This window comes from Calonectris borealis, chromosome 9, assembly GCF_964195595.1.
Source record: "Calonectris borealis chromosome 9, bCalBor7.hap1.2, whole genome shotgun sequence".
Classification (NCBI taxonomy): domain Eukaryota; kingdom Metazoa; phylum Chordata; class Aves; order Procellariiformes; family Procellariidae; genus Calonectris; species Calonectris borealis.
In genome coordinates, this window is record NC_134320.1 from 19,343,744 (window position 1) to 19,367,815 (window position 24,072).

Genomic DNA, 24,072 nt, shown 5'->3' on the forward strand with positions numbered 1-24,072 from the left:
GGGCAGGGCGGGCGGCATGAGCGCCGGCGGGGAGGCGGCAGGTGAGGGGCGCGGGGCCGCCGCCCCCGGAGGACCTTTCTCCTGCGGCGGGCCGCGCTCGGCGGGGAGCAGCCCCGTGCCCAGCCCCGGATCCCCCGTGCCCGAGGAGGTGAGCGGGCCGGTGGGACGGGAGCGGGGGGGACTGTGTGCGGGTGCCCGGGGGGCGCCGTGCGCGTGCTCGGGGCCACCATGGGATGCGGGGGTGCCCGTGGGGGAGCGGTGGGGGGTCATGTGTGTGCGGGTGGGGGGGCTCCTCTGTGTGTGTCTGTGTGCGCGCGCCGGGGGGGGGGTCGCGTGTGTCTGTGTGTGTGTGCACGGGGGGGGCGGGTGGTTTTACGCCGGGGAAGTCGGGTGTGTGCGCTGGGGGGGGTGTCGTGAGTGTGTGTGTGTGCGCTGGGGGGGGTGTCGTGAGTGTGTGTGTGCGCGCTGGGGGGGGGTCGTGAGTGTGTGTGTGTGCGCTGGGGGGGGGGTTGTGAGTGTGTGTGTGCGCTGGGGGGGGTTGTGAGTGTGTGTGCGCTGGAGGGGGGGTTGTGAGTGTGTGTGCGCTGGAGGGGGGGTCGTGAGTGTGTGCGCGCTGGGGGGGGGTCGTGAGTGTGTGTGTGTGTGCGCGGGGGGGGTCGTGAGTGTGTGTGTGTGTGCGCGGGGGGGGTCGTGAGTGTGTGTGTGTGCGCTGGGGGGGGTCGTGAGTGTGTGTGTGTGCGCTGGGGGGGTCGTGATTGTGCGCGGGGGTGTCGTGTGTCGAGGAGGGCTTTGCGGGAGGGCGCTCTGTGCGTGGGGGGGAGTTGTGCCCGAGGGAGGGCGGGGGGGGTGCGCTGTGTGTGTGTGCACGGGGGGGGAGGGGGGGATCTGTGTGTGTGTGTGCGAGGAGCCCTTGGGGGGCGGCTGTGGGCGCGGGCGGGGGATGGTGCCCCGGGCGCGCGTGTGTGTGTGCGCGGGTGGGGGGGGCGGCGGCACGCGGGGTCCGGGGGGGGGGGGCGGCGGCGCGGCCGGGGACCTGCGTGGCCCGGTTGTGCCGCGCCGCGCTGCCCGCGGCGTGTGCGTGCCGGGGCGGGCCCGGGGCTGGGGGCTGCGGGGGTGCTGGGGTGCGTGTGTGTGTGTGAACGGGGGGCTGTTGTGTGCCGGTTCCGGGGGCAGGGGGTCCTGTGGCGGTGCCGGGGCGAGTGCTGCTCGTGCAGGGGGTGTCCGTGTCTGTGTGCGGGGGTGGGGTCGCTCCCCTTCCTCCCACCCCCCCCCCCCGGCCGGTCGGGGCAGGACCGGGAGCGCGGCGCCATCTTGGGAGCCATCAGGTGCCCGGCGCGGGGACGGGCGGCGGCGGGGGGGCCGCCCCTCCCCTGCCCTCCCCTCCCGGGCGGGCCGCGGCCGCCTTCCCGCGGGGGGGGGGCCGTGCAGCCCGGCCCCCGGGTCTCCCCTCGCTCTCCGGAGCCGGCGGGGGTGGTGGGGTGTCTGCTCCTCCGCCCCCGGCTCGGAGGGCGCCGGCGCGGGGCTGGCTCTGCCGCGGGCTCCCGGCCCTTCCCGGCGCTCCCGTACCGCCGGGCCGCGGGTCCCCGGCGCTCAGTCCCCGGGACCTTGTCCCGAGCGGCGCCGGGCTCTTCCAGCTGACCCGGGAGCAGCCGGGAAGCCCAAATCGCCGGGCGCCTTCCCAGCCCCGCCGCCTTCTCCCTCTGGCCTTGAGTCAGCCGGCTGTGGGCGGGGGGGGCGGGCGTCCCCGGCACCGGGGCTCCCGAGCGTCTGACTCACGCTCTGCCGGGCGGCTGCTGTGCTTTCTGGGTGTCCCATCGTGTCGTCATTGTGTGTGTCCCCCTCTCCGTGATCGGGGTTTTAAAGGGAAGGGCTGCATCTGTCGAGCCAGATGATGCAGATGGGTTACAGGAAGGATGGATGTTCGGGTGACCTAAATATTATGTGCTTGTATAACTGCCTGGTGGTCCAGGGCTGCCTGCAGCGTTGGTTGTGATACTCGGCTCAGGTAAGGGTGTCCGGGGAGTTTAATCGACACGTGGTGTTTGTTGCAGCCGTTGCAGAAACGACAGAGAACTGTGGAGGACTTCAACCAGTTCTGCACCTTCGTTTTGGCTTACGCAGGCTACATCCCCTACCCTGAAGAGGTAAGTGGGCTTGCGGGGTGTTCCTCTGCAAAAAGACTGGTTGCAGACCCAGCTCCTAATTCTTCTCCTGGAGAGTCTTCTCCATCCGCAGCCCCTTCCTCCCTACCCTGAATGGCTGCGCTGCAGTCTCCCATGCTAGTCCTGCATCTTCCCCTCTTGCAGAATGAGCCCTGGACCCACGGAGGCAGCATGAGTCCCCAGAACAGCACGGGGAGCACTCAGGACAGCGATAGCTGGGCCTCGTCCCACTCCTCTGACTGCCACGGCCTGACGGACGACGGGAGGAGCAGGAATGCCATGGCCCGGGGGGCTGTGGACAACAGCCTGCTCGTGAGCTGCTCTGCCTTCCCCACCAGCTTCTATGATGTCCGGCCCCAGCAAACCAAACGGAAGAAACCACCAGCAAAGAAACTCATTTTGGAGCAGGAGGTGGAGAAGAGGGTGCCGCTGAGCGCTGGGAAGGGCTTTGGGGCAGAGCAGGACGGGGTGAAGGAGCTGGCTGCGCTGGTGGGACAGGTGCCTCCCATGAAAGAGCAGCTCTTGGAGCCTTCCCTCAACCCAGCTGGGGACCCCCAGCCCAACTCCCTCCTGGAGGTGCTGATGAAGGAGGAGAAGGACTGGATGCACGGAGTGCAGGGGACCGAGAAGCCAGCAGGAGATGATCCTCAGCTAAAGGAGCATGACGCCTGCTCTGGAGGGAGGAAAAGCCCCAGTTCTTGTAGTACCTTGGACCAAAACGAAGGGGAAGATGCAAGCAGAGGGAGCTCCCAGCTTAGTGGTGAGTGTCCGAGGGAGCGCAGAGGGCCCTGTTGTGCTGCGGCCAGTACTGAATATTGTCCCTCCCTGAGCTGGAGCCACCCATGCTGGCTGCAGGGAGGGCTTGTCGATGGCCCAAGCCTCTCCCAGCAAGGGGATTACCTTTGGGACCTGGGAGGACTGAAGAGCAGAGGGCAGGGAGCTGGCCTGCCCTTCGGCAGCTCTGTTCTGCAGAGCGAGCAGTACAGACCTGTAACGTGTCTGAAGTGGGGTGTAGGGGCGCCTTGCTCATCTGATCTTTATTTTTTTCTCTTTTTTTTTTCCCCCCCCTTTTGCAACTTTAGCAGTCGAATTCGCAGCAGCTCCCAACACCAAAGCAGACGGTGAGTGGGGGGCTGTCCTATTTAACACCAGTGGAACTGGCTAGTCTGGCCACAGCCAGATCTGCAGCTGGTAAGGTGGTTTCTGACCAGTGTCTCTCTCCCTGACCAGATGACGATGCCTGGGATCTGATCACCTGCTTCTGCCTGAAGCCCTTCGCAGGGAGGCCCATGATTGAATGTAACGAATGCGCTACCTGGATCCACCTCTCTTGTGCCAAGATCCGCAAATCCAACGTGCCTGAGGTTTTCATCTGCCAGCGATGCCGCGATGCCAAGCAGGAGATTCGCCGCTCGAACCGAGCTCGGACGGTGCCCCGCAAGCGCTTCTGTGACTGAAGCTCCTCCAGAGCAGGGAGGCCGGGGGTCCCCTTTTTAAAGTGAAGACTGTAGCCCGGTTTGGCTAGACAATCAATGCACAGTAATGACAGGGGAGGGGCTGGGCCGGGGGGCTGGACTGTCCCCCTTGCACTTCTGACTCCTGGAAGCTGCCACGCGTGTCCTCCTTGGGGATCGCGTTGACCATGGAACTCGGTTACCCCAGAGGTGTGGGGGGGAGAGGAGGGTGGTCCAGCCGCGCGCTAGGTCACTCGGAAACACCTCTGTCCTCGCACAAAGCTGGCTCAGTGCCTTTCCCTCAGGGCAGCCGAGGACAACCTAGTCCAAGTAGTTTTTCTGTGGTGTGGTGGAAGCTTACACTTATCCCAAGATGTGACTCCCCTTCCTCCTTTTTCCTCACTATTTTCCTTTCCTTGCCTTGGACCTTTGGGTGGGCTGCGATGGCAAAGCCCCAGTGACCCAAGTTCTCCTCCAGCAAGTAGGTGCAGCCCCACGTAGTGTGCTGCCCTCCAGGGCGGGAGGGGAAGGGACATCGGTCCTGCTGACGCCTGAAGCAGACTGGGGCTCTGCGTCTGGGGGTATTGGTGGAGCCATCCATCTCTGGCTCATCAGCCTTGTAGGCTGCACAGGGGAAGGCCTTCCCCTGGCCTGTGGTGCTTCTGGTTTTGTTTGCTGTGCCTGCGGCCCCAGAATAGTCCTGTTGGGTCAGGAGCAGCAAAGGCATCCTCTGGTAGACAATGACAAAGGCTGTTCTTGCTGAGCAGCCCTCCTTGATTCACCACCTCCAGTTGCACTGAAGTCTCCTGCGTGAAGGGGGGGTGGGATTCCTGGTAGGAGACAGCAGTTATCCTTGGAGCTGGCTGTGGCAGGGCTGGGAACCCTTCGGAAGGGGAGCAGGAGAGTGCTGTGGTTAGCTTTCCATGTTTTCTGCTTCCAGTTTAGAACAACTGAAGCTTGTACCCTGTGGCCATCTCCTGCCTGCAGGCCTGCCTGGTGGAGCATCTGCTTCAACACCAGCTGGATGCTGAGACCTGAGCTCAGGTGGAGCCTGGAGCTGGGAGGGCTTTCCTTCCCAGCACTCCATCACAAAGTTGTTTTTTTTCCTGGACATATAGAGTGCAACCTAATGACTTGTCAAGAGTGGGCCCTGAGCCCCTTCTGCTATGCAACTGCTGCTCCGGAGACACGGGCCATGCTCTCTCCAGGCCCCTGGTTAAGTTTGGCAGTGGAAGGCTTCCCCCCCCCGCCATGTTCCCTGTGTGCGGTGTGTGTGTGTGATCTCCTGGGGCCCCACGTGCACTAACTGTTGGATCCCTCCTCCTCCTCACAGCCCCTCCAAAGAGCCTGGCCCACGTGCCTTCCGCACTTTCCCTGGGGGATGCAGACGCCGCTCCTGTCCTGGTGACACTCGGCTCGGCCCTGGCGCGCCGCTGCCTGCAGCGGGGAGTGGGACAGCCCCCACTTGCCAGTCCCCATGACTATATTTCTTAACTGGGTTCTTTCCTACTTGCACATCTGGTTACTGTGGGACCACAGCTGGGGGGAGGGTGTGGGGCAGCCCCCTGTCACTCAGCAGCCCCCAGGCTCGTCCCTGTGCCTCTCTCCTCCTGTGGAAAGCCTGGGCCCCAAAAGTGCTTTATGTTTTTATAGTTACTTTGTATTGATATGTAAAATAGCAAATTCTGGTCCTTGCCCTGTGGAGTGTGGCTGGAGTCTTATGTATATAATAAAGTACTTTTGCCATAATGGTGGTGGCTTTGGCATAGTTTGGTGGCCTTGGGTCTCATGTCCCTTTGGAACCCGAATGCTCCTCTGCTCCCCTTCTGCTGCGGGACTTGGCATGGGGATCCCACCCAGCCCTGCTCCCCCACCCAGGTAAACGCCGAGCTGCACAAACAACAGGGAACGAGTCGGCCAGTGCATGTTGTATTTAATAGAGCGATGCCCACCTCCCCACCCTGCTGCGGCGCGTGGGGCTGCTCCACAGGAACGTCCTCTGGAGCTGCGTGGGCTTGGGGACCACCTCTTCAATGGGCACCATCTTCCTGAGGCTGCAGCCAACTCATCGTGAGCATCATGGATTACTCCAAAGAAGCAGGGGGTCCGATGGCTCGAGGAGGGTGTCCACACACCCTTGCTGTGACTTTTAAGGCACATCACTATTTAGCTCAAAAGCTGTTTTGCTCTTGGGCTCTGACAAACCTCTCTTGGCTCTGTCTCCACTCCGGAGTGGAGTTACCATTTAGTCGTGACAGCAGTTGAGGTGCCAAAGGATCCAGTTTTCTCCACGAAGTCTGTTACTCCAGCACAGAGGCATCACTGGCTTCCCCTGCAGATCCAGAGGTGTGCCAGCTTCCATCGGGCAGTGCCCTCAGGTCAAATGGGGGATGCACTGAGGGGGACAGGACAAGAAGGCACTGGGGGCTGAGCGCTGGCCTGGCTGGGGCAGGAAGAAGTCACTGTTTGAGGGGACCCTTACCAAAGCGGGGTCCTGCTGGTGTGTCGTTTCAGTCCCGAGGCAGTTGTGTTGGGGCAGAGGCAGCGAGCGGTCCAAGAACAGCAGCAAAACCAGGCGTAATTTCTATGCTAGGGGCCAAAGCTGGGTTTAAGTAGCCAAGCGAGCATCCTGGTGAGCCATGCAGGGGGGTCTACTCCTCCTTGGCCCAGACAGAGCCGCCCGTCTTCCCCTCCAGGTGGGGAATCACTGCCTCGGTGTAAAACTTCTCCAGCTTGGGCTCCGTCTGCCCCCAGAACTTGGCATCAAACTCCACGGGGACCACAGCCGTCTCCTTGGTGGTGTGCACCACGAAGTCGGCCTGCTGGAAGCCGGCGGCCGCCAGCTGGCACTGGACCTGGGTGAAGTAGGCATGATCCTTCTTCAGAGCGTAGGAGTCCCCGTCCACCTCCAGGCAGAAGTCCTTGTCCTTGCAGGCCTCGCGCACCGTCCTGTTCCTGTGCTTGTAGGGACACTTCACCTCCAGCAGCCCCAGGGCCTTCCCCGTGGCCGCGTCCTTGATGACGCCGTCCGGGCTGGCGGCGATCCACCTCTTCTCCCGGTGAATGAAGAGGCCGCAGTCCTCCACCCGCACCGGCTTGCCCACCGCCTGCGACTTCAGCTGCTCGTAGGCCCGTACGGCCTTCTCCTCGTTGCGGAGCCCCCAGGACATGGCCGGCGTCTGCACCCCAGGGCTGGAGCTCACCACCGCTTTCAGATAGGACTGGGGGACCTCGTCCGTCTTGCCGTTGGCGAACTTGCTGTTGGCGATCCTGGGGGCCACGGAGGCAGTGATGCGGTTCTCCCGCCACTCGTACCACTTGGGGTTGCTCCGCTGGCCCCGCGTCTCCTTCTCTACCCATGGGATGTCCTGGCTCTCCAGGGGGGGCAGGAATCGGCCCCAGGCCCCGCTCGAGTCAGCCCCAGGCTGCTTCTTCTGCGGATGTGGGTCAGGTCTGGCTGGACCAGCGGCTCCTTTGGCATCAGATGGCTTCTTCTGGGTTGCAGAGCAACTCCCGGCAGATGCTCTCTGCTGGTCCCTGGCATCTCCTAGGGCTCCTTGGGATGCTGCAGGTCTCGGCTGAGAGGAGTCTGGCTTTGCCCCCCGCCCCCGGCTGGAGCCAGCAGCCCCGGCAGCCGGAGCGCTCCTGGATCGGCTGCCCGCAGCCGCAGCCTTGGCCCGGGTGGCCGAGGCGGAAGGTGGCGGGGCAGCCGGGGTGGTTTTGGAGGCAGCTGTGGCCGGACGAGGGGATGATGTGCCGGTGGGCTCCTTCCTGGGTCTCCCCATCGCTGCGTGTCAGAGGGTCTCACGCTGTGGATATCGAATAAAATTGAATGCACTTCCCTAAAACATAAACTTCCCTTTCTTTGGTCCTCCCTGCGCAGGCTGCCAGGGCGGCTCTGTCCCCACGCCTTTTCTCGGGCGACACCAGTTGGCACACCACGGTGGCATGGCCAGCTGGTTCAACGGTGGTGGGGTGCGCAACCTGCCCGCCCCCCCCCCCCGCCATTAAACCAGCCCTGCGTGGGGCCAGGTCTGCCCGCAGCAGCCTGTGCTCCTGCGCGGTGGCGGCCCAGCCAGCCCAGAGGACGCGGGGGGGGACAGCGGGGTCTCCCCCGGGGCCACCGCCCATCACCCGGCCAGCGTGGGACACCGCGTGGGAGTCAGACACGCGTTGGGGGGGGGGGGGGCGCCCAGCACCGCCGCGGGGGGACCCCACGCGTGCTGTGGGGCCGGGGCGCAGGGCCCGGAGCTCCCCCGGCCCCCAGCGGCCGCTCCCTGGGGCCCTGCCCGCTGCCGCCGCCCGCCGCCGCCCGCTCTCACCGCTCCGCCGCCGCTCCGGAAGCGCGCCCCGCCCGCACCACGTGCCCGCGGGGGCGGTGGCGGCCCCGGGACGCGGGGAGAGAGCGGGGGCCGGGACAGGCGTGCGGGGCTGGGTGCAGCCGGCCGGGCCGAGCCCCCCGCCCTCCCCGCCGCTCCCCGCTAGAGGGAAGCAGCCGCTCGGCCATCCCGGCCGGCGGGGGATCTGCCCGGACCTGCCCGCTCCCCTTCCCTTTTCCCTCTGTTTTCCTCCCAGGTCTTACTCTGCCCCCCCCCCCCCCGCCCCCAGCCCCACGAACATTTTGCTCTGGGCTTGGGACAAGCCCCTGCAGCTCCCTCCGTGCCCTGCCCCCTCCCCCGGGCCTTTCGGGATGGTTTCTCTTCCAGGTCCTCTGCTGCCGGCCCCTCCTCCCGGCCCCTCCTGCCTGGCTCCTCAGCCGCCCGGCACCCCGGCACCCAGCACCCCAGCTCTCCCCTCGGGCTCCCGTGCGAAGGGACAGGCACCTGGCGGGGCCGCGCCGTGCTGCTGAGCCCCGATCGCTGCTGGCACCGCGCTGGCCCAGGCTGATCCGAGACGCCACGGTGCAGCGACAGACCCTGCGCAGCGAGGCAGGCGTCAGGGGCGTGGGAGTTTCGGGTTCCCGAAACCCACGGAGTTTCGTTTCCAGCAGTGAGCCAGCCGCAGAGCGAGCCCGTTTGCCCCAGGGTGGCTGCGGCGAGGTCCCCACGGGTGCAAGCCCCCGCTAGTTTGGGTTGCGGAAAGGAAATCCAACAGCTGCCAGTGCACGGCCTGGGTCTGCCTGCACCAGCATCCTGGGAGGGTTTCGGGCCCGGACGAGCGCTGGCAGTTTTCCCAGCTCCCTTCCCCAGGGGTCCCTCATATCTCCAAGAGCCATCCCTATCTCTGCTGATGTTTCATTTCCTGCTGCTCGCTCCCTCCAGCCCCTCTGTAACTCCCTGCAGCTGGGCAGGCCAATATTGCACAGGTTAAACCGAGGTGCACCTAATTTTGACCAGGCATTTCCCTCTTCCTCCTCCATGGCTATCCATCCTCAGGATCTCCTTTAATTTGTGCTGATTAATGAGCAGCAGACAGCTGAACAGGGCACCCCTGCCCCTCTCCCCGCAGGCAGAGCCTTTGCCTGTGCAGCTCTCAGCTGGGTCTGAGGAGCCACAGCTGCATCGAGCGCAGTCGCTCCGAGCCTGACACTGGCCAGTATCTCCTCGGGCTTTGGGTTGTTTCCTCCCATAGCACTCTATTCGCAGGGCTTATCAGTGACTTAGGAGCTGAGAGCATCTGTGAGAGCTTTGTGGTCCATGCTCCCTCTAGCCAGCCCTATCTCTGGGTGATAATTCAGCTCAATAAACCCGGGACAAGGTACAGGTGATCTGGGGATAAATACCCAGATCGTGACCAGTCCCTCGGGTGGTATGGCAGCCTCTGGTGAGGGCTGCATGGGGTTGTTGGGGTGCAAAGGGCACTTATGGAGCCGTTGGGCTGAGCTGGGTCTGCACTTGCAGGGTTTAGCTCAGCGCTCTGACGAAAAGCAATGCCGAGCTCTCTGCAGGTTTATTTGTGTCTGTGACGAGCTGCTGTAGCGCAGCTGTGACGGTGCAGAGCAGGGACACGCATGCCTGTTGTCTGACGCTGGTGTGAGCACTGTACGGGGCGGGATGGAGCCCATCTGCGTCTCACCGGGGCTGTTGCGCATCGCTGGTGTGTTCGGGGAGGCTCGGCTGCGTCCCCGGCGCTGCGCACGCTGTGGTTATTCACCTGCTGTAACGCTGGGGCTGCAGACAGCGTCTGACGCCGTGGGCTGGCCGAGCCCCGCCACCCCGGCTGGTGGCACCGACCCAGCGCTCGCATTTAGACGCTTTTCTTTGCCTCAGCTTGGCCTAGAAACAATATCTCAGAGAAAAATCAAAGCTTGTGGGTTTTTTTCTGGGGCTGGAGCGGCCACGGCGCTCGCTGTGACGGTGGGAGCGGGAGCCCGGTGTTGCTGCAGGCTGGGTGGATTTGCTGCCGTGCGCACTGTGCCTCCAGCAGCTCGCAGAGCTGGCCTCTGTCATGTAGGGGGGGCATTATATGGGTTAGCATCCTTCTCCTGTGGTCATAAATGACAGGGAAGGAGAGCAGCTGCATGCTTTAGCTCTCCTTTCTCCCCGTGCAGCACAAGGAGGGGAAGCAGCGTGCCGTGAGGCATCTCGCACGGAGAGAGGGAATGGCTCAGCATGCTCTTGTAAGCACCCCAGGGACACGCAGAGTGCCTCTCAGCCAGATAATTGTGTTGGCTGAAGCGCAGGGTGAGGGGTAGGGAGGAGGGAGCGTGCCCTGTGCTACCGCGTGCGGCAAAGGGCGTCTTCCGCCGAGATTTTCTTCCTTTGCTCCTGCCGTCACCTGTGAAACCCGTGCTGAGGAGCCAAAGCCGTAGCGGTGCGTGGGTCAGCTTAGAGGTGAGATCTGGTGGGGAGACGCTGCTCTGCCAGGCCTCCTCGCTCTGGTGCCGCTCCGAAATCACCTGCCGAGGACCGGGGACCGCTCCCCCCCGCCGGCACTGCCTGCTCTTTCTGTCCCGGTTTGGCGTGGCTGCGACGGTGGGGTTTGCGGTGCATGGGAGGGTGGGGGCTCCCTCTGCGTGCCCTATAAAAAGAGCCGCAGCAGCACAGCCCTATCTGTAGCACAGAGAGGGAGCTGCCTGCACAAGGCAGAGCAGGGATTAGCCCCAAATCTGACGGTTTTCTCCAGTCCTGCTTGGGAACGTGAGACCAGCAGTGGTGGCTGAGGGATTCCCAGTGCACCTCGGGCTGGGCTCACCAGCAAGATCTCCGTGCCAGCAGATGTGTCCTGGCTTTGCCGGGATTTCCTGACCCTCCCCAGGGGGGCTTGTTGTCACACTCAACACCCAAAGGCTGGGCTCTCCCCAAATTCCCCCTCTTTCCTGCTCTTCAGGGCTGGGATTTCACTGCAGCGCATGGAGGCTGATAAGGATGGTCCCAGTGGCACCCCAGGGTGTCTGGGTTTGGGGTGGGTGCTCAGCATCCGCCAGTGCCTGGTTCTCTTGTGGCAGTCTCAGGGCAGTTGAGACCTCTCTTAGTGAAGCTGGTTGTGACACTTGTGGCCCATGGTCTCTGTACTGGAGAGTTCAGCCGGCTGATGGGGGATTGTGTTTTGCCCTGTGCTTTGTTCGGGGGGGGGAGGGGGGACACGACACAGGAGGCGGTTGTGTGTTCCGGGCACCCAAACCCCGTGTTTGTGGATGCCACAGCATCACCCTGGGGTCTCACCAGTGCCCGATTTTGGCTGGACATCTCCACGCTGTGTGTGCAGAGCAGCCCACGGCAGTGGGCCCTGCTCTTGGCCGGTGCCTGTCACCCTCTGGGGATGCTGGCCGTCCCCTGAGACCCCCAGCACCACCCGTGAGAGCATCCCCCAGCCCTCCCCGGGGCGGCGGTACCGGGGCGTGTGTCTCTTTAATGAGGCTGGGCTTGGAGAAGCTCTGCTGCTGGCACAGGGAGCGAGGGATGGAGCGAGGGCGGTGAAGGAGCCGGTGCCAGAGAGGGAGCCTGCAGCAGGGAGAGGCGAGGAGGGACCGCTCATCCCCCCTGGGTACTGCAGCCCCCCGAGCCGGAGGGGCAGGGAAACCCACCCCCGGAGCAGAGGACTCTGCGGAGGGCGGGGACCCAGTGGGTGCTGAGCCGAGCCTGCAGCCCCTGTGTCATCCTCCTCCTCCTCCTCCTCCAGGTAAGGGCCGGGACGGGGGGGAGTCTGGGACCACGGTGGCCCGGGACTCTATGGGTATCCTGCGATTCCTCAGTGCCCCAGGGTTGCACACCCGCTTTCAGGGCAGCCCCGGATCGCAGGAGGGGTGAGAGGTGGCAGATGAGGCAGCAGGGCCACAAAAGTGCTGAAATCACCATCCGGCAGGGACCCGACAGGGCTGGCTTTAATAACTGCTGGGAACATGCCCCAAGGTATCAGCAACCGGTCCCTGGCCCAGGCCACAAATGTCCCATGGCCGGAGGAGCAGCAGGACCCTTTGCAGGGCTGCCCTGCCAGGACGTGCCTGTGTCGGGGGGGATCCAGGGGGGTTGGGACATTTTTTTGGGGTGTGCCTGTGTTAGGGTGCATTGAGGGCAAGTAACTCCTGTTCCCTGGCATGGGGCTGGGGTTTTCCAGGAATTTTAGCGGCTCTGGGGTGGCAAGATCAGCAGCACAGGTCCTGGACGTGGTGGTTCTGGATGCGGTGCATGTGCCGGGGCGTGTGTGCATGCATGCACACGTGTGTGTGTGTGCAGCGGGCTCTGCTCTCTGTTTCGACTTCTCAGCAGACCAAGCAGCAGTGCCAGCCCGGGGACAGCACCGCAGGCTGGAGGCTCGGGCCGGGGACAGCCCAGCTGAGTGCGGTGCCAGGCAGCCCTTCACCCCCTTCCCTTCGCCTGCAGCCGCCGGGGAAATCCCTTTCCCCTCCGCTCCTCCTCTCTGGGCTCTCTGCAAAGCGGCGTGCCCCGCGGGCACTGGGCAGCAGCACCGTAACCTCCTGCCTCCGTGGCCTTCTCCCTGCTCCAGGCGTCGGGACGGATCCTGCTCTCCTGCCCTTGTGCCCCGTCCCAGCAGAGCGAGGCGGGGATATCCCGCGGGGAGGGGAGGGAAGCAGGGGGTAAGGTGGGTGAGCAGGAGGGCAGCGATGCCTTGCTCTGGGTGCTGCTGCAGAGGCTTGGGCTCTTCTTCTTCCATCCTTCTCTTGTACTGGCCAGTGCCTCTGTCACCAGTGGAAATTTCCGCTGGGTTTGCCTGTGCCGGGGCTGGCCTCACCCTTCCCCAGGACCACGCTGCACCCCGGCGCGGGCGGCTGTTGCTGCAGCAGGTGAAACTCTGACAACTTTGCAGGCAGCTAAGGAGGGTCTGCTGGGCTCAGGCGCCTGGCTTGCCGCAGCTGCCTCGCTGGAAAAACTCAACCTGCCCACGGAGGAAAAGAGAAATGTTAAGTTTTTCTGATCTAGAGAAGAATTAGTTCCTTCTTGCCTTCGCCGAGGCTTTCTGCTGCCAGCACGGCGAGCCGCCCCCAGCCCCACTCTTGCTGCGGCCCCCTCCGTCTCAGGGATGTTGCTGGTTAAACCAGCTCCTGTGGGCAGCAGGTGGGGAGGGAGGAAGAGGAGGGGACTGCGAAGGCACTGGCAACCATGCTGGGGATGGGGAGGGGGCTGGGGACCTCTTGGTGATGCCGTGCTGGTACCCAGGGACAGTTTGCTGCCCCAGGGGAAGAGGACGAAGAGGCCGGGGTGAGGACCATTGGGTCTGGTTTTATTCATTACCACGGGGCTTAGAGCAGCCAGCACGAAGCGCGGCAGGGCCAGATGGGCCCTGTTTACTCTGCGAGGGTAAATGTAAAGAGAAGTGATAAAAAGCAGCCGGGATGGCTTCTCCGGTAAGTCCCTGGTAAACAAGCCAGCGGTGCCCCGGCCAATGGGCAGCACGGCAAATAGCAGGCGCGTTGCTGAGCATTAAGCTTGTGCCTTGGGAACAAATGGAAGGGCTTTGGGGTGAAATCCCTCTTTAATGGCTTGATGCAGCTGGGCTGGGGCAGTCCCGGTCCCCAGAGCCCGGCTGGGCTCTGTGGTCAGGGCAGGACCCAGCTGATGATGTTCCCAGTGGTGGCACAGCTGGTGTGGAGGAAAACTGGACTGTTCATTGCCCTTGTGCCACCTTGTGTGCTGGGACAGCAATTTGGGGGGCTCAGCAAGGCGGGCAGCATCCTGCACGTGGGGTGAAGGACTGGAGATGGCGGGGGGTGGTTGGGTGGCCAGGACCTGCCATCATAACCCTGCGATGCCAATTGAGCAGATAAACAGCTCCCCTCCGGCGTAATGGACTTATTTTCCTGGGATGCAGCCACATTGCTAATGCACTTCGGCGCTTCTTGGGGGCTCCCTGCCTTGTGCCAGCCATGGGCTCAGTCCTGGTGCTGCCTCCGAGGATGTGGCCCTGCTCCTCTTTCAATGATGCTCCGAGAGAGGCACCCTGTGACTGCGTGCCGAGGGCACCCCGAGCCTCCTGTTACCGATGCTCGTACGAGCCGTTCCCAGGACGAAGGCCACCGGACTGGGGAGACCAGATGGTTCACTTGTACCTGGCCTTGTCCTTGCCCTGGGCGCGTTGCACGGTGAAGCGCCGGCACACGGCGTGACGCGGGGACCTCGCTGCCGTTGGGTAGCAGGCACTTGGGGCAGGCAGGGGATACAATGTGGAGGTGCAGACCCATGCCTGGAGCGGGACCCATGCGCGCTACCCACGGAGAGGCAGGGCTAAGGCTGACCCAAATATTTCACGTGAATGTGCGATGGCACAGGGTAAGGCAATGTTAGAGAGATGCCTTGGCTCCCGGCAATCGTTTTGGATGCTGCTCCCGGGTGGTTTTCCCAAGGGAAGAGAGGTGTGGAGTGGGTTGGTGCCCTGGCTGGAAGGCATCCCCAGCCACCTCTCTTCCCACGACTGCTGCCGAAGGGTGGGATGCCGCACGTGTCCATCTCTGGGCAGAGCGTCACTTGCCCAGAGGCAGAGAGCATCGCCCCCCGAGCCGGGCTCCCCCCTGCAATGCCTTCCCCTCTGAGCCACTCTTCAGTGCAGCGCTGACCTTGTTGTTAATTATTAAACCCCCAGCAAACACCGCTCGCTGTTTTGTCCTAGTTACGCTGTGGGCTTCTCACCCCTTTTTTTTTTTAAAAAAAAAAAAAACAAACAAATTACCCTGGTAACCTCTGTGGGTGGATGGAGATGAGAGCAGCAGATGCTCCTCTCCCAGCCAGTGCGGGAGATGGTCTGGGGAGGCTCTGGAGCCACTGACCTGCTGTGAGGGTGGCCGAGAGATGGGCTGCATGTGGCTGGCTGTTATCCATTGTGACTAGGAGTCCCTGCTTGTCTGCCGGCACTCGGGGCTTGCATGTAACTGCTGCTGCCCACAAGAAGTCATTTTGCTGCCCAGCAACCAGGTTTATTTACCCCTGGGGTGGAAGAGCTCTCTGTGGGCTGCCGTGGCTCCAGACCTGGTTTGCAGGTGGGCTGGGGTTCGAGCAGAGACCTGGGTCCAGGTCCATGTGTTTTATGGATGCTGCAGAGCAGCATCCCCGGGATGGGGAGGACTGGGGACCTGCTCCCCCCTTGCAGGCTGGGCAGGTGGAAGCAGCTTGCGTGCACAAACCCCTTCCCGGCAGACCTCGTCCCCGAGCACCCAGCGCCTGCCTCCCTTCTGCCAGCAGCTGCCCACCGAGGGACCATGCCGGGCCTGTACGCCCTCTCCTCCTGGGAGGCTCTGCCCCTGAAGAGCTCCAGGGTGAAGGCTTGTGCCAACGGGTACTCCCTGAGCATCACCGCTCACCTCGTGTACACCAACCCCCACGAGGAGCCCGTGGAAGGTAAGGGGAGCTATCAGGGCTGGCAGGGACCCGGGCTGCCTGCATGGCCCCCTAAAGACACCCATGCTGGAGAGCACCCCATCTCCAGCCCGCCTGTGTCCTGGCCCCCAACCTTGCTCAGTTTGGGGAGTGAAGGAGGAGGGCAGCAGTGGTGGGGGCACCGCCGACACCCAGCATCGCCCGTGGGCAAGAGAAGAGTGAGGCCAGGCAAAAACACTCCCAATGCTGAGGAAGGGGGGATTTCATCCTCCCTGCCCTCCTCTGGGTCTTTCCTGCGTGTTGCCCTGCTCTTGTGCACTTAAATCGCCCTGCTCTTAGCGGTGCTGCCATGGGCCGGCTGGCACCGCGGTGGTGTCCGTGCCAGGATCTGCCTCGGGGCTCTCTCCTGCCCGCAGGCATCTTCATCTACCCGCTGGAGGAGTCGGAGGTGGTGGCTGGCTTCGAGGCGGCAGTGGGCAGCCGGCGGGTGACATTCCAGGTCCAGAACCGGCACCGGGCGCAGGATTGCTGCCTCCAGTGCGGCCTCAGCCCCGGCCGGCCGCGCCGCTGTGCCGGCGGTAAGTGCCATGGCACGGGCGATCCTGTTGGGTCCTCCCAGCCGGGAGGCTCGGAGCCCGGGGAGGGCTCCTTGTCCTCACTGCTGCTATTCCATGAGGACTGCTGGTGCTCCCTGTGCCAGGGCAGCCCCGTCCCTTTTCCCCTCCATCCGCCTCTCCTGGGTCTTTAACCTTTTCATGGCCTCTGTTGTCCCCTTTGAGAGTAATTAGTGCAATTAACACCCCCTTCCCCAACCTCACTGACCCCCCTGTGTCCCTCCCCTGCCCAGGCCACCTCGTCCTGGATGAAGACGCAGAGCGCTCCACCTTCGTCATCGTCACGGGCACGCTGTGCCCAGCGGAGAGCCTGGCTGTCACCCTGAGCACGGCGCAGGAGCTGGCCACGCTGCCGGACGGGGCCCTGCGCCTCCTCCTCCCCCCCATCCTCACGCCCCGCGTCCCCGCCGTCCCCGAGAGCGATCCGGCAAGCTTGTGTGACGACAGGTTGGCCCTATGGTGATTTTCATGGCTTCCTCAGTCTCCGCCATCCCGGGGGGGGGATGCCGACGCTGGGTGAGCGGGGAGGGGGCCGGGACCCATCACTGCCTCTCCCCTCGCAGCCCCACCAGCTGTTTCGGGGGGCCGGGTGCCCGGAGCCAGCCGTCCCCCACGGCGCCTGCGGAGAGCGTGAATGTCTTTCGGGGACGACCCTGCAATCCTTTTCCTTACGAGTTTGCCTTTGAGCTGCTGGTGAAGGGCCCCTGCTTGCTGGCAGGTAGGGGGGCAGCTCGGGCGGTGGCGGTTGGTTGGGTAAAACCTCCCGAAATAGGGGTGACAACCCCCAGCCTGGCATCCCCCTGGTCCCTCCGTGCTTCTAGGGGGACACGAGCCCCCTTCCTGGGCAGCCTCCAGCACTCCCTACCCATGAAGAAGCCCTTTCCCCATCCCATATCTGGGGCTGGGACCCCCCAAAGTCACCCCACGCGTGGCTTTGGGCAGCTCTGGGTCAGCAGCTTCCTTCCCCAGGGAGACGCGGTGGACGGGGGAGAGGAGGGGTGAGGAGGGGATGCGGGGCGGTGGGGACACGCTCCTGGCCGCCTGCCCAGTTAATCCCATTAAAGCTGGCAGGGAGCAGCCACCGCTGTGGTGCCGGGTCTGGCACAAGCGCAGAGCCCAGCGGGCAGGGGTCTGAGGCGGGGGGGGGGGGGGGGGGGGGCGGGCACGAGGGGCTGCCCCACCGCCTCCTCCTCCCTGCAGGGCTGGAGAGCCCGTCCCATGCCCTGCGAGCCGACGCCGACCCCTGGGCCAGCTCTGCCACCACTACCTGCGTCACCCTGGCCGAGCCCCACCGCTACGACAGGGACCTGGAGATCATCCTCTACCCCTGCGGTGAGGGGGGATGGTGCCCTTGGAGGGTTTGGGGGAAATGGGGCATCACCCACCCCCCTGAGGTGCGGGGCAGCTCTGAACCCCTCTGTGCCCTCCAGAGCCCCACCACCCCCACCTGGTGATGGAGGTCGGCACCATGACGTACCTGGAGTACGAGGCCCATGTCCGGAGCCGCCGGGATTACATGCGGATCGCCAGGAAAGATGGCAGCGGCGAGAGACAGGTGACGGGGCATGGCCGCCGCCAGCCTAACAGGGAGGAGGAGGAGGAAGGGGGGAGGTGGTGGGAGGCAGGTGAGGAAGACCTCGGCGTGGGCTGGGGGGTGCGAGAAAGCCCCCGGCCCACCTGGCTCGCAGGTGGCTTTTGTGCAGAAGCGTTTCCACAAAGACATCTTCCCCAACCCCGTGCTGATGCTGAACTTCTGCCCGGCGGCGGAGGGCGTCCCTGGGGACCTGCAGAGCGTCACCCGCGAGGTCCTCTTCCTCGTCGACTGCAGCAGCACCATGAGCAGCCCTGACCTCGACAAGGTCAAGGTGAGGCACGGCCGCGGAGCTGGGGATGCTCCGCAGGTGGCCGGTCCTTAGCAGCCCTCCCCGGTCCTTGCTGTCCCCCCAGGAGGCTTTGCTGGTGGCCCTGAAGAGCCTCCCGTCGGGGACGCTGCTCAACATCGCCGGCTTCGGCACCGACGTCAAGCCGCTCTTCCCGTCCAGCCGCCTCTGCAGCAACGTGAGTGCCACCGGGCAAAGCCCCCCACCAGCCCCTCTCCGTCCCCTCTCCCGGCTCCCTGGCGTAGGGTCGGGGCTGGCGAGCCGGGGGACCGCTGCGAGGCCGGCTCTCCGTGCGGGCAGGAGACGCTGCGGCGCGCCTGCGAGCATCTCGGTGGGCTGCGGGCAGACGCGGGCAGCACCAACCTGCTGGCGGCCCTGGGCTGGGCGCTGGCGCAGCCCCTCCACCACGGCTACCCCCGCCAGCTCTTCCTCTTCACCGATGCAGCAGCGGGCAACGCGGGCAGGATCCTCCGGCTGGTGCGCAGGCAGGCCAGCACCGTCAGGTACGGCACCGGCACCGTGGCGGAGTCTCGGTGCTCTCCATGTCTCCTGGGCTGTTCCCACTGATTTCTCCTTCTGCAGCCCAAATCTGGCCTCCGCTAGCCCTGAGGGTGTCCTTCACCCATCACATCCCCCAATCCCGCCGGCTCGGCTTCCCCTGGGGTCCCCCAACCCGGCACGCAGCTCGGGCGGCACCTCTGGCTATCAAACACCCCTGCCCATCCCTGCTGCAGGGCTCGCCGCCGGGCTGCCCAGCCCCTGGCACCGGCCCGGCCATGGCTTTTCATCGCCTGGCTCTCTCCTGCAGGTGCTTCAGCTTCGGCATGGGCCCGCGGGCGTGCCGGCGGCTGCTGAAGGGCATGGCCAAAGTGAGCCGGGGCCGCACCGAGTTCCTGAGCCCGGCCGAGAGGCTGCAGCCCAAGGTAACGCCCGGGTGGAGATGGGGGGTGCGGGGGGCACGGGGACCACCACGGTGTCTGACACTGGCTTCTCTCCCCGCCCCAGCTGATCAAGTCCCTGAAGAAGGCGATCGAGCCGGCCGTTAGCGACATCACCATCGACTGGTACGTCCCCGACAGCATGGAGGCTCTGCTCTCGCCCACCGAGCTCCCGGCCCTCTACCCCGGCGACCGCCTCGTCAGTTACTGCGTCCTCTACAGCATCGCCCGCTTCCGCGACAGGCACCCGCCGGTACGACCGGCACCGCCCTGGCATGGGGAGGACGGCAAGTTGTCGGTGCCGCCGGCTTCTCCCCGTGCCAGGGGGCTAACGGCGGTGCCCTCTCTCTGCTAGGGCCGGGAAGGGGCTCGCCGGGGCTCCCGGAGCTCAGCCTTCCCCTCCCAGGAGGAGGTGCCCAGTCCTGGGGAGAGCCGCCAGCCACCCCGGAGCACCCCGGGATCCGGGGATGCCTCCCTGGAGCTCTCTGCCGGGTGCACGGAGGTGTCAGAGCGGAGTGAGTGAGGCCGAGGCCGGAGTGGGGGGCAGGCGTGGGAGCCATGGGCTGATGGGGTTTGCGCTCACCCATTGCAGGTACGGATCCCGTTTCGGGGGGAGACATCTGGAAGAGGATTTACCAGCCCTCCTACATCCAGGAGCAGTACGTCCTGACGCACTGCTCCGTCAGCACCGACCGCAGCCGGGGGCTGCTCTCCCGCAGCTCCACCAGCAGCGAGTCCACCGGCTCCCGCGACGTGGCCCCCGAGGGCGGCTCCTCGGCCCCCGGCACCGATGCTGCCTCCCAGCAGGGTCAAAAGAGCCTGTCCCTCTGTGAGTCCTCCACCAAATCTGCCCCGCTGCCCTCTGCCCCGGCTGGCACCAAGGTAAGGGTGTCAACGGGGTGCAAGGGCTCACGCATGGGGGGGTCGCTCCCGGCTTAGCTGCCCCATTGGGCCCGGGCACGTGGCCGCCGAGCTGGAAACCAGGGTGTGGTAGCCTGGATTTTAAGGAAGGCTCAGCTGTGGGTGCTACGAGGAGGCTCCTCGGGTGGTTTTGTCCTACTGGAACAGGACAGTTGGGGACCAAGAAACCAGTCCCCCAGCTCCCCGGGCCGGTAGTCAGTTGGGTGGCTAACAAACCCCCCAGCCTGCTCAGATCCTTGTTGATGCTACAGAAATTTAGTGAAATTAGCTGGGCTGGCATCAGGTAAGGAACCTGCCAAGCTGGAGAGGAGGGGGTGGGCTGGCTCACCTCCTGCCCAGCTCCTTCAGCCCTCGGCCAACGCCACCCGACAATTCGTTAGTGGTGGGCCACATCCCTGCTGCTTCACACCTGGGTTTAAAACCCAGCCAGGTCACTGGGATGGGGAGAGGCAGCCCCCCGCGGTGACGATGGCCCCGAGGCCAGGTGAGGCCAGCTGTCACCCAGCTCCAGGACATGCTCCTTCCCGGTGGCACGGGTTAGGTAACCTGCTCCCGCCGCACAACAGCACAGCTGGTGGCCTTTGCTGCCGAAATGTCAAGCGTAAGTGATTTCCCTGCAGTGTAAACGATCCTCCCCGGGCTCCCCGCAGCCGAGGCGAGAGGTGGCGTGGGCGCCGCTGCTCTGCCGAAGCTTTTAGGTGAAACATCTCGGTGCAGGGACATCACTCTGTGCTGGGGACCACATCCCGCCATAGGATCGTCCAGCCTGAGCAACTGAGCTAAGCCCCCCCGCCCCGCACAGGCAAAAATCCCCCCCCCCCCCACTCCTCCTGCCTCAGCGTCAGCCCCCAGGGATGTTTGCAAACTCCTGCTCGGTGCCGTCGGTCCTTCCCACGTGTGTGAGGAGCCTGGCGAGCATCACCCACCGCCCTGGGAGGCTGCCGGGTGCCAGCCTGCAAAGCGGCAGGGCTGGGCGTCAGCCAGCGGCTCCGGCCAACAGCCGGCCGGGGCTGCAGGTGCCCCATCACGGCTTGGCGCAGTCTGGGATCTGTGCCGATGCCTTTGCCAGGCTCGCTGTCAGCCTCAACCCTCCGCAGGTGACGGTGGCCCTGAGCACGGAGGAGCTGGCACGGAGGAAGAAGGCGCTGGCACGCACCGCCCTGGCCGGCCGCAGCTTTTCCTCGCCGCATGGGGAGCTGGACGCCCACCGGCTCTGCCGGGCCCTGGAGAAGGTGTCACAGAAGAGGAACCAGTCCCTGGAGGGGCGGTTGGACGAGCTGGGACCCCGGGCACGGCAGCTGCAGCCCAGCGCGGGGGAGTCAAGTGTGTGCTGGCACCAGGGGACGCGGGCAGCAGGACAGAGCCGGGTGCCCCTGCCTCGCTGAGCCCACATCTTGCCCTTGCCCAGATAACCTCCTCTCGCCCACCCACCTGGACTGGGACATGCTGGTGGAGCCCTCCTACCTCTTCAGTGCCTCGCCAGCGCCCGAGCCAGGGGACCCCAGCCTGGGCGATGCCGGCCTGCCCCTGCGCTGCCAGGTGGTGATCCACGCGCTGCGAGCCGGCAAGCCGGTGTCCTGGGAAGTGACGGCCTCGCTGGAGTCGCTGCTGCAGCCCCGGGAGGGGCTGGGCAGGGAGGACCCCCCGCGGCGGGTGGGCAAGGCCTGGGACAAGCCGCTGCATCGCTTGGCAGCACGCTCCGTCATCCGGGACAACGAGAACGCGGCGCAGCGGGAAGCCGAGCTGGAGCAGGGTGGGTGCTGGTGCATGCCCCCCCCGGCCCCGGCGTAGCCCCGGCATCCCCCACCTCTAACCACCTCGCCCCGGACAGGTTTCGCCCGCCGGTTTCGCCTGAAAGCTGTGCAAACCAGCAAAGCCTGCAACGTGCCTTCTCTCTACACCCGCCTGGTGCCCGTGGATGGTGCCACGCAGGCAGCCCTGCCCGCAGCCCCCGAGGTGTGGGGCACAGGTATGGCCGGGGGGCCCGGTGCGCTGGGGAGGGGGCAGCGAGGGCACAGAGGGCTGAGGTGGCACCGTCCCTTGCAGCCGGCTCAGCCAGCCGGCCACAAGCCGCTGCGGCAGGGAGCTGGCACCACAGGAGCTCCTCGGTGGGTCTGGGCCAGCAGCGGGAAGTGGAGGAGCAGGATGAGGCCCCCGTTGCTGCAGGTACCAATCCAGGCTCTTATATCGGCTTATGCGCCCCTGGGACCTGCCTGAGCACCGGGGTCCCTGGGGACCCTCAGCTCACGGCTGCATGGAGCTGGTCCCAGCTGGAGCGTTGTGGATGCCTGGGAAGAGGCATTGGTCTCTGCCCCACGCTGGGGGGGGTACCTGGGGGGGCAGCGTAGCAGCTCCTGGCAGCAGCTCTGGGCCATGAGGGTCTCAGAAGCCCAGGGGCCCTCAGGGCTTTGCTCTTTTGCAGAGCGAGACGAGACCCCCGGGTCTCCAGCCAGCGTCTCCTCCCCTACCTATGGCTGGGAAAAGCAGAACTGCTCGAACGGTGCGTCCAGGGTGGAGGGGGCCAAGGGCTGAATGGTGGGGGACAGGGGGGTACCCCCAGCACCCGGTTGCTGGCAGCCGAGAGCTGGAGCATCTGCTGTGCCCACGCCTGCGGGACGCACCTCTGGTGCCTCACGGCCCCCTGTGCTCAGCTCTCCCCCCTTGCAGGGCCGCCAACCAGCCCCTCCACCACCTCCATGGGCTCCCAGAAATCCACGGAGAGCATCGCCGCTTCCAGGTGAGGCTGCGGGGTGAGGGGGATGCGAGGGCCCAAAAAATGGCACGTTGCAGGGAGAGGGGGAGAGTGCCACTTCTTGGGTGCTGCAGGTCCAATGTCCCCTGCCAGCTCCTGCAGCAGAAGGGGCGGTTTTGGTGCTCCAGCTCCTTCCCTGCTGCAGGCTGGGGTCCAGCTGCCCTTCGAAAATTGCCCCCCACCCCATTAACTCGCCTGTTTGCCCCACAGGTTTAGCCTGAGCAGGCGCAGGGGGCCCAGCCTGGCGCTGCGCCCGCAGTGCCTCAGCCCGGAAAGCGAGTGCTCCAGCAACCACGCCAGCCATGACTACCTCCCACTGGTAAGGACCCCGGCCCCAGCCCACCTGGGGGGGCTGAGCAGGTACCTTCTCTGCTGGGTTGCAGCCGCCCAAGCGATACCCAGCAGCGCCAGCAGTGGCACCCAGCTGAGGATGCGAACCCGGTGGGTGCCGGCTCGGCCCTGCTGCATCCTTGAATGGCCTTGGGGCCTTTGCTGACTTTTGAGGGGGGGCATTGGAGAGTCCCTGTACCCCAGGGACACTCCTGCAGCCCCCAGCACTGAGTGCTGGGGGCCATGGTGGGTCTGCGCCCCTGCCTGGCCCCCCCTAGTCGCCTGCCCCCCCCATTGCAGGTGCAGCTGCAACAAGCCCGGGGGCCGTTCCAGCTCACTGAGAGCTTCTCCGAAGTGGTGCAGATCCCCCTGGACCGCCTGCGCCGGGCCTCCCCCTACGCCTCTCACCGAGCCAGCCTCAGCCCCGCGTCCCCCGGGGCCAGGAGCAGCCCCGAGGCAGGCCCCGGCGGCGAGGAGGGCGAGGAGCCCGCCACAGCCCCGCAGCCCAGCTCGCCCCCGTCCCGGAGCACTTGCTCCGAGGTGCCCAGTGCAGCCGCGTGGGCGCAGGCGGACAGCGGACACGGCTCTGAGTCCGACACCGGCCCCCACTCAGCCGCCCCCTCCGAGGCTGGCGTGAGCTGGCAGGACGTGGGGCCGGAGGACCTGGAGAGTGCCAGCTGGGCCACGGCAGTGGCCTTGGCGTGGCTGGAGCATCGCTGCGCCGGCTTCTTCGAGGAGTGGGAGCTGGTGGCGGCCAAGGCGGACGCGTGGCTGCAGGCGCAGCGGCTGCCCGAGGGGGTGGACGTGGGCTGCCTCAAAGGGGCGGCCAGGCACTTGTTCCTGCTGCTGCGTCACTGGGACGAGAACATCAAGCTGAACATGCTGTGCTACAACCCCAACAACGTCTGACGGCCGCTGGAGGGGCCAATAAAGACACCTGGCTCCGTGCTGCCTGCGTCTCTGTTATGGGCAGGGAGCCAGTGGCCCCATTCAGGCCACGCTGGGACTCACCAGAGCCCTGGGAGGGGGGCACCCTCTTCCCAGCCATCTCCCGTAGGAGGGAGCAGACAGGGGACTAGGAAAAGCTGTGCTGGAGGGATCCCTGGGCTGCATCAAGGTGATTCAAACCTTGAGGCAAAGCGGTTTTGCAGATCCTCTGTCTTAACCTCACCCCAGAGGCTGCTCCCCTGCCTCGGGCAGCGCTCTCCCAGGGCTGGGAAGGGAGCTCCCATGGCCCCGGCGGCTGCTCTGCCTCCCTGCAGGTGGGGCAGGCCGAGGCACAGCCGTCCCGACACCGTCACGGCATGAGGACG

General features: G+C 65.2%; 3 protein-coding genes across 5 annotated transcripts; 2 read left to right on the forward strand and 1 right to left on the reverse strand.

Annotated features, from left to right (window-relative positions):
- Positions 1 to 16: 16 nt before the first annotated feature.
- On the forward strand, positions 17 to 5,365 carry LOC142085390 (PHD finger protein 13-like). The gene is made up of 5 exons (XM_075157261.1): positions 17 to 148; positions 2,052 to 2,144; positions 2,307 to 2,922; positions 3,245 to 3,283; positions 3,393 to 5,365. The coding sequence occupies exons 1-5, from the start codon at positions 17 to 19 to the stop codon at positions 3,617 to 3,619; spliced, it is 1,107 nt and encodes a 368-aa protein (XP_075013362.1). The 3' UTR covers positions 3,620 to 5,365.
- Positions 5,366 to 5,532: 167 nt separating this feature from the next.
- LOC142085387 (uncharacterized) lies at positions 5,533 to 8,538 on the reverse strand. 3 transcript variants are annotated; one of them, XM_075157252.1, is made up of 2 exons: positions 8,440 to 8,538; positions 5,533 to 7,425 (listed from the first exon to the last, which is right to left on the reverse strand). In XM_075157252.1, exon 2 carries the CDS (start codon positions 7,399 to 7,401, stop codon positions 6,268 to 6,270), a length of 1,134 nt encoding a protein of 377 aa, XP_075013353.1. In that variant the 5' UTR covers positions 7,402 to 7,425; positions 8,440 to 8,538; the 3' UTR covers positions 5,533 to 6,267. The 3 variants fall into 3 exon arrangements, with proteins under 3 accessions (XP_075013353.1, XP_075013355.1, XP_075013354.1); XM_075157254.1 differs by lacking the exon at positions 8,440 to 8,538 and adding an exon at positions 8,235 to 8,293; XM_075157253.1 differs by lacking the exon at positions 8,440 to 8,538 and adding an exon at positions 7,939 to 7,972.
- A 6,668-nt stretch (positions 8,539 to 15,206) lies between these two features.
- Positions 15,207 to 24,022, forward strand: VWA5B2 (von Willebrand factor A domain containing 5B2). The gene is made up of 21 exons (XM_075157650.1): positions 15,207 to 15,345; positions 15,741 to 15,902; positions 16,172 to 16,397; positions 16,502 to 16,656; positions 17,139 to 17,270; positions 17,369 to 17,493; positions 17,627 to 17,803; positions 17,886 to 17,996; positions 18,119 to 18,321; positions 18,627 to 18,741; positions 18,824 to 19,009; positions 19,112 to 19,271; positions 19,349 to 19,638; positions 20,775 to 21,000; positions 21,086 to 21,430; positions 21,509 to 21,646; positions 21,724 to 21,843; positions 22,100 to 22,177; positions 22,345 to 22,414; positions 22,640 to 22,748; positions 23,060 to 24,022. Exons 1-21 carry the CDS (start codon positions 15,207 to 15,209, stop codon positions 23,666 to 23,668), a joined length of 3,876 nt encoding a protein of 1,291 aa, XP_075013751.1. The 3' UTR covers positions 23,669 to 24,022.
- Positions 24,023 to 24,072: the final 50 nt, after the last annotated feature.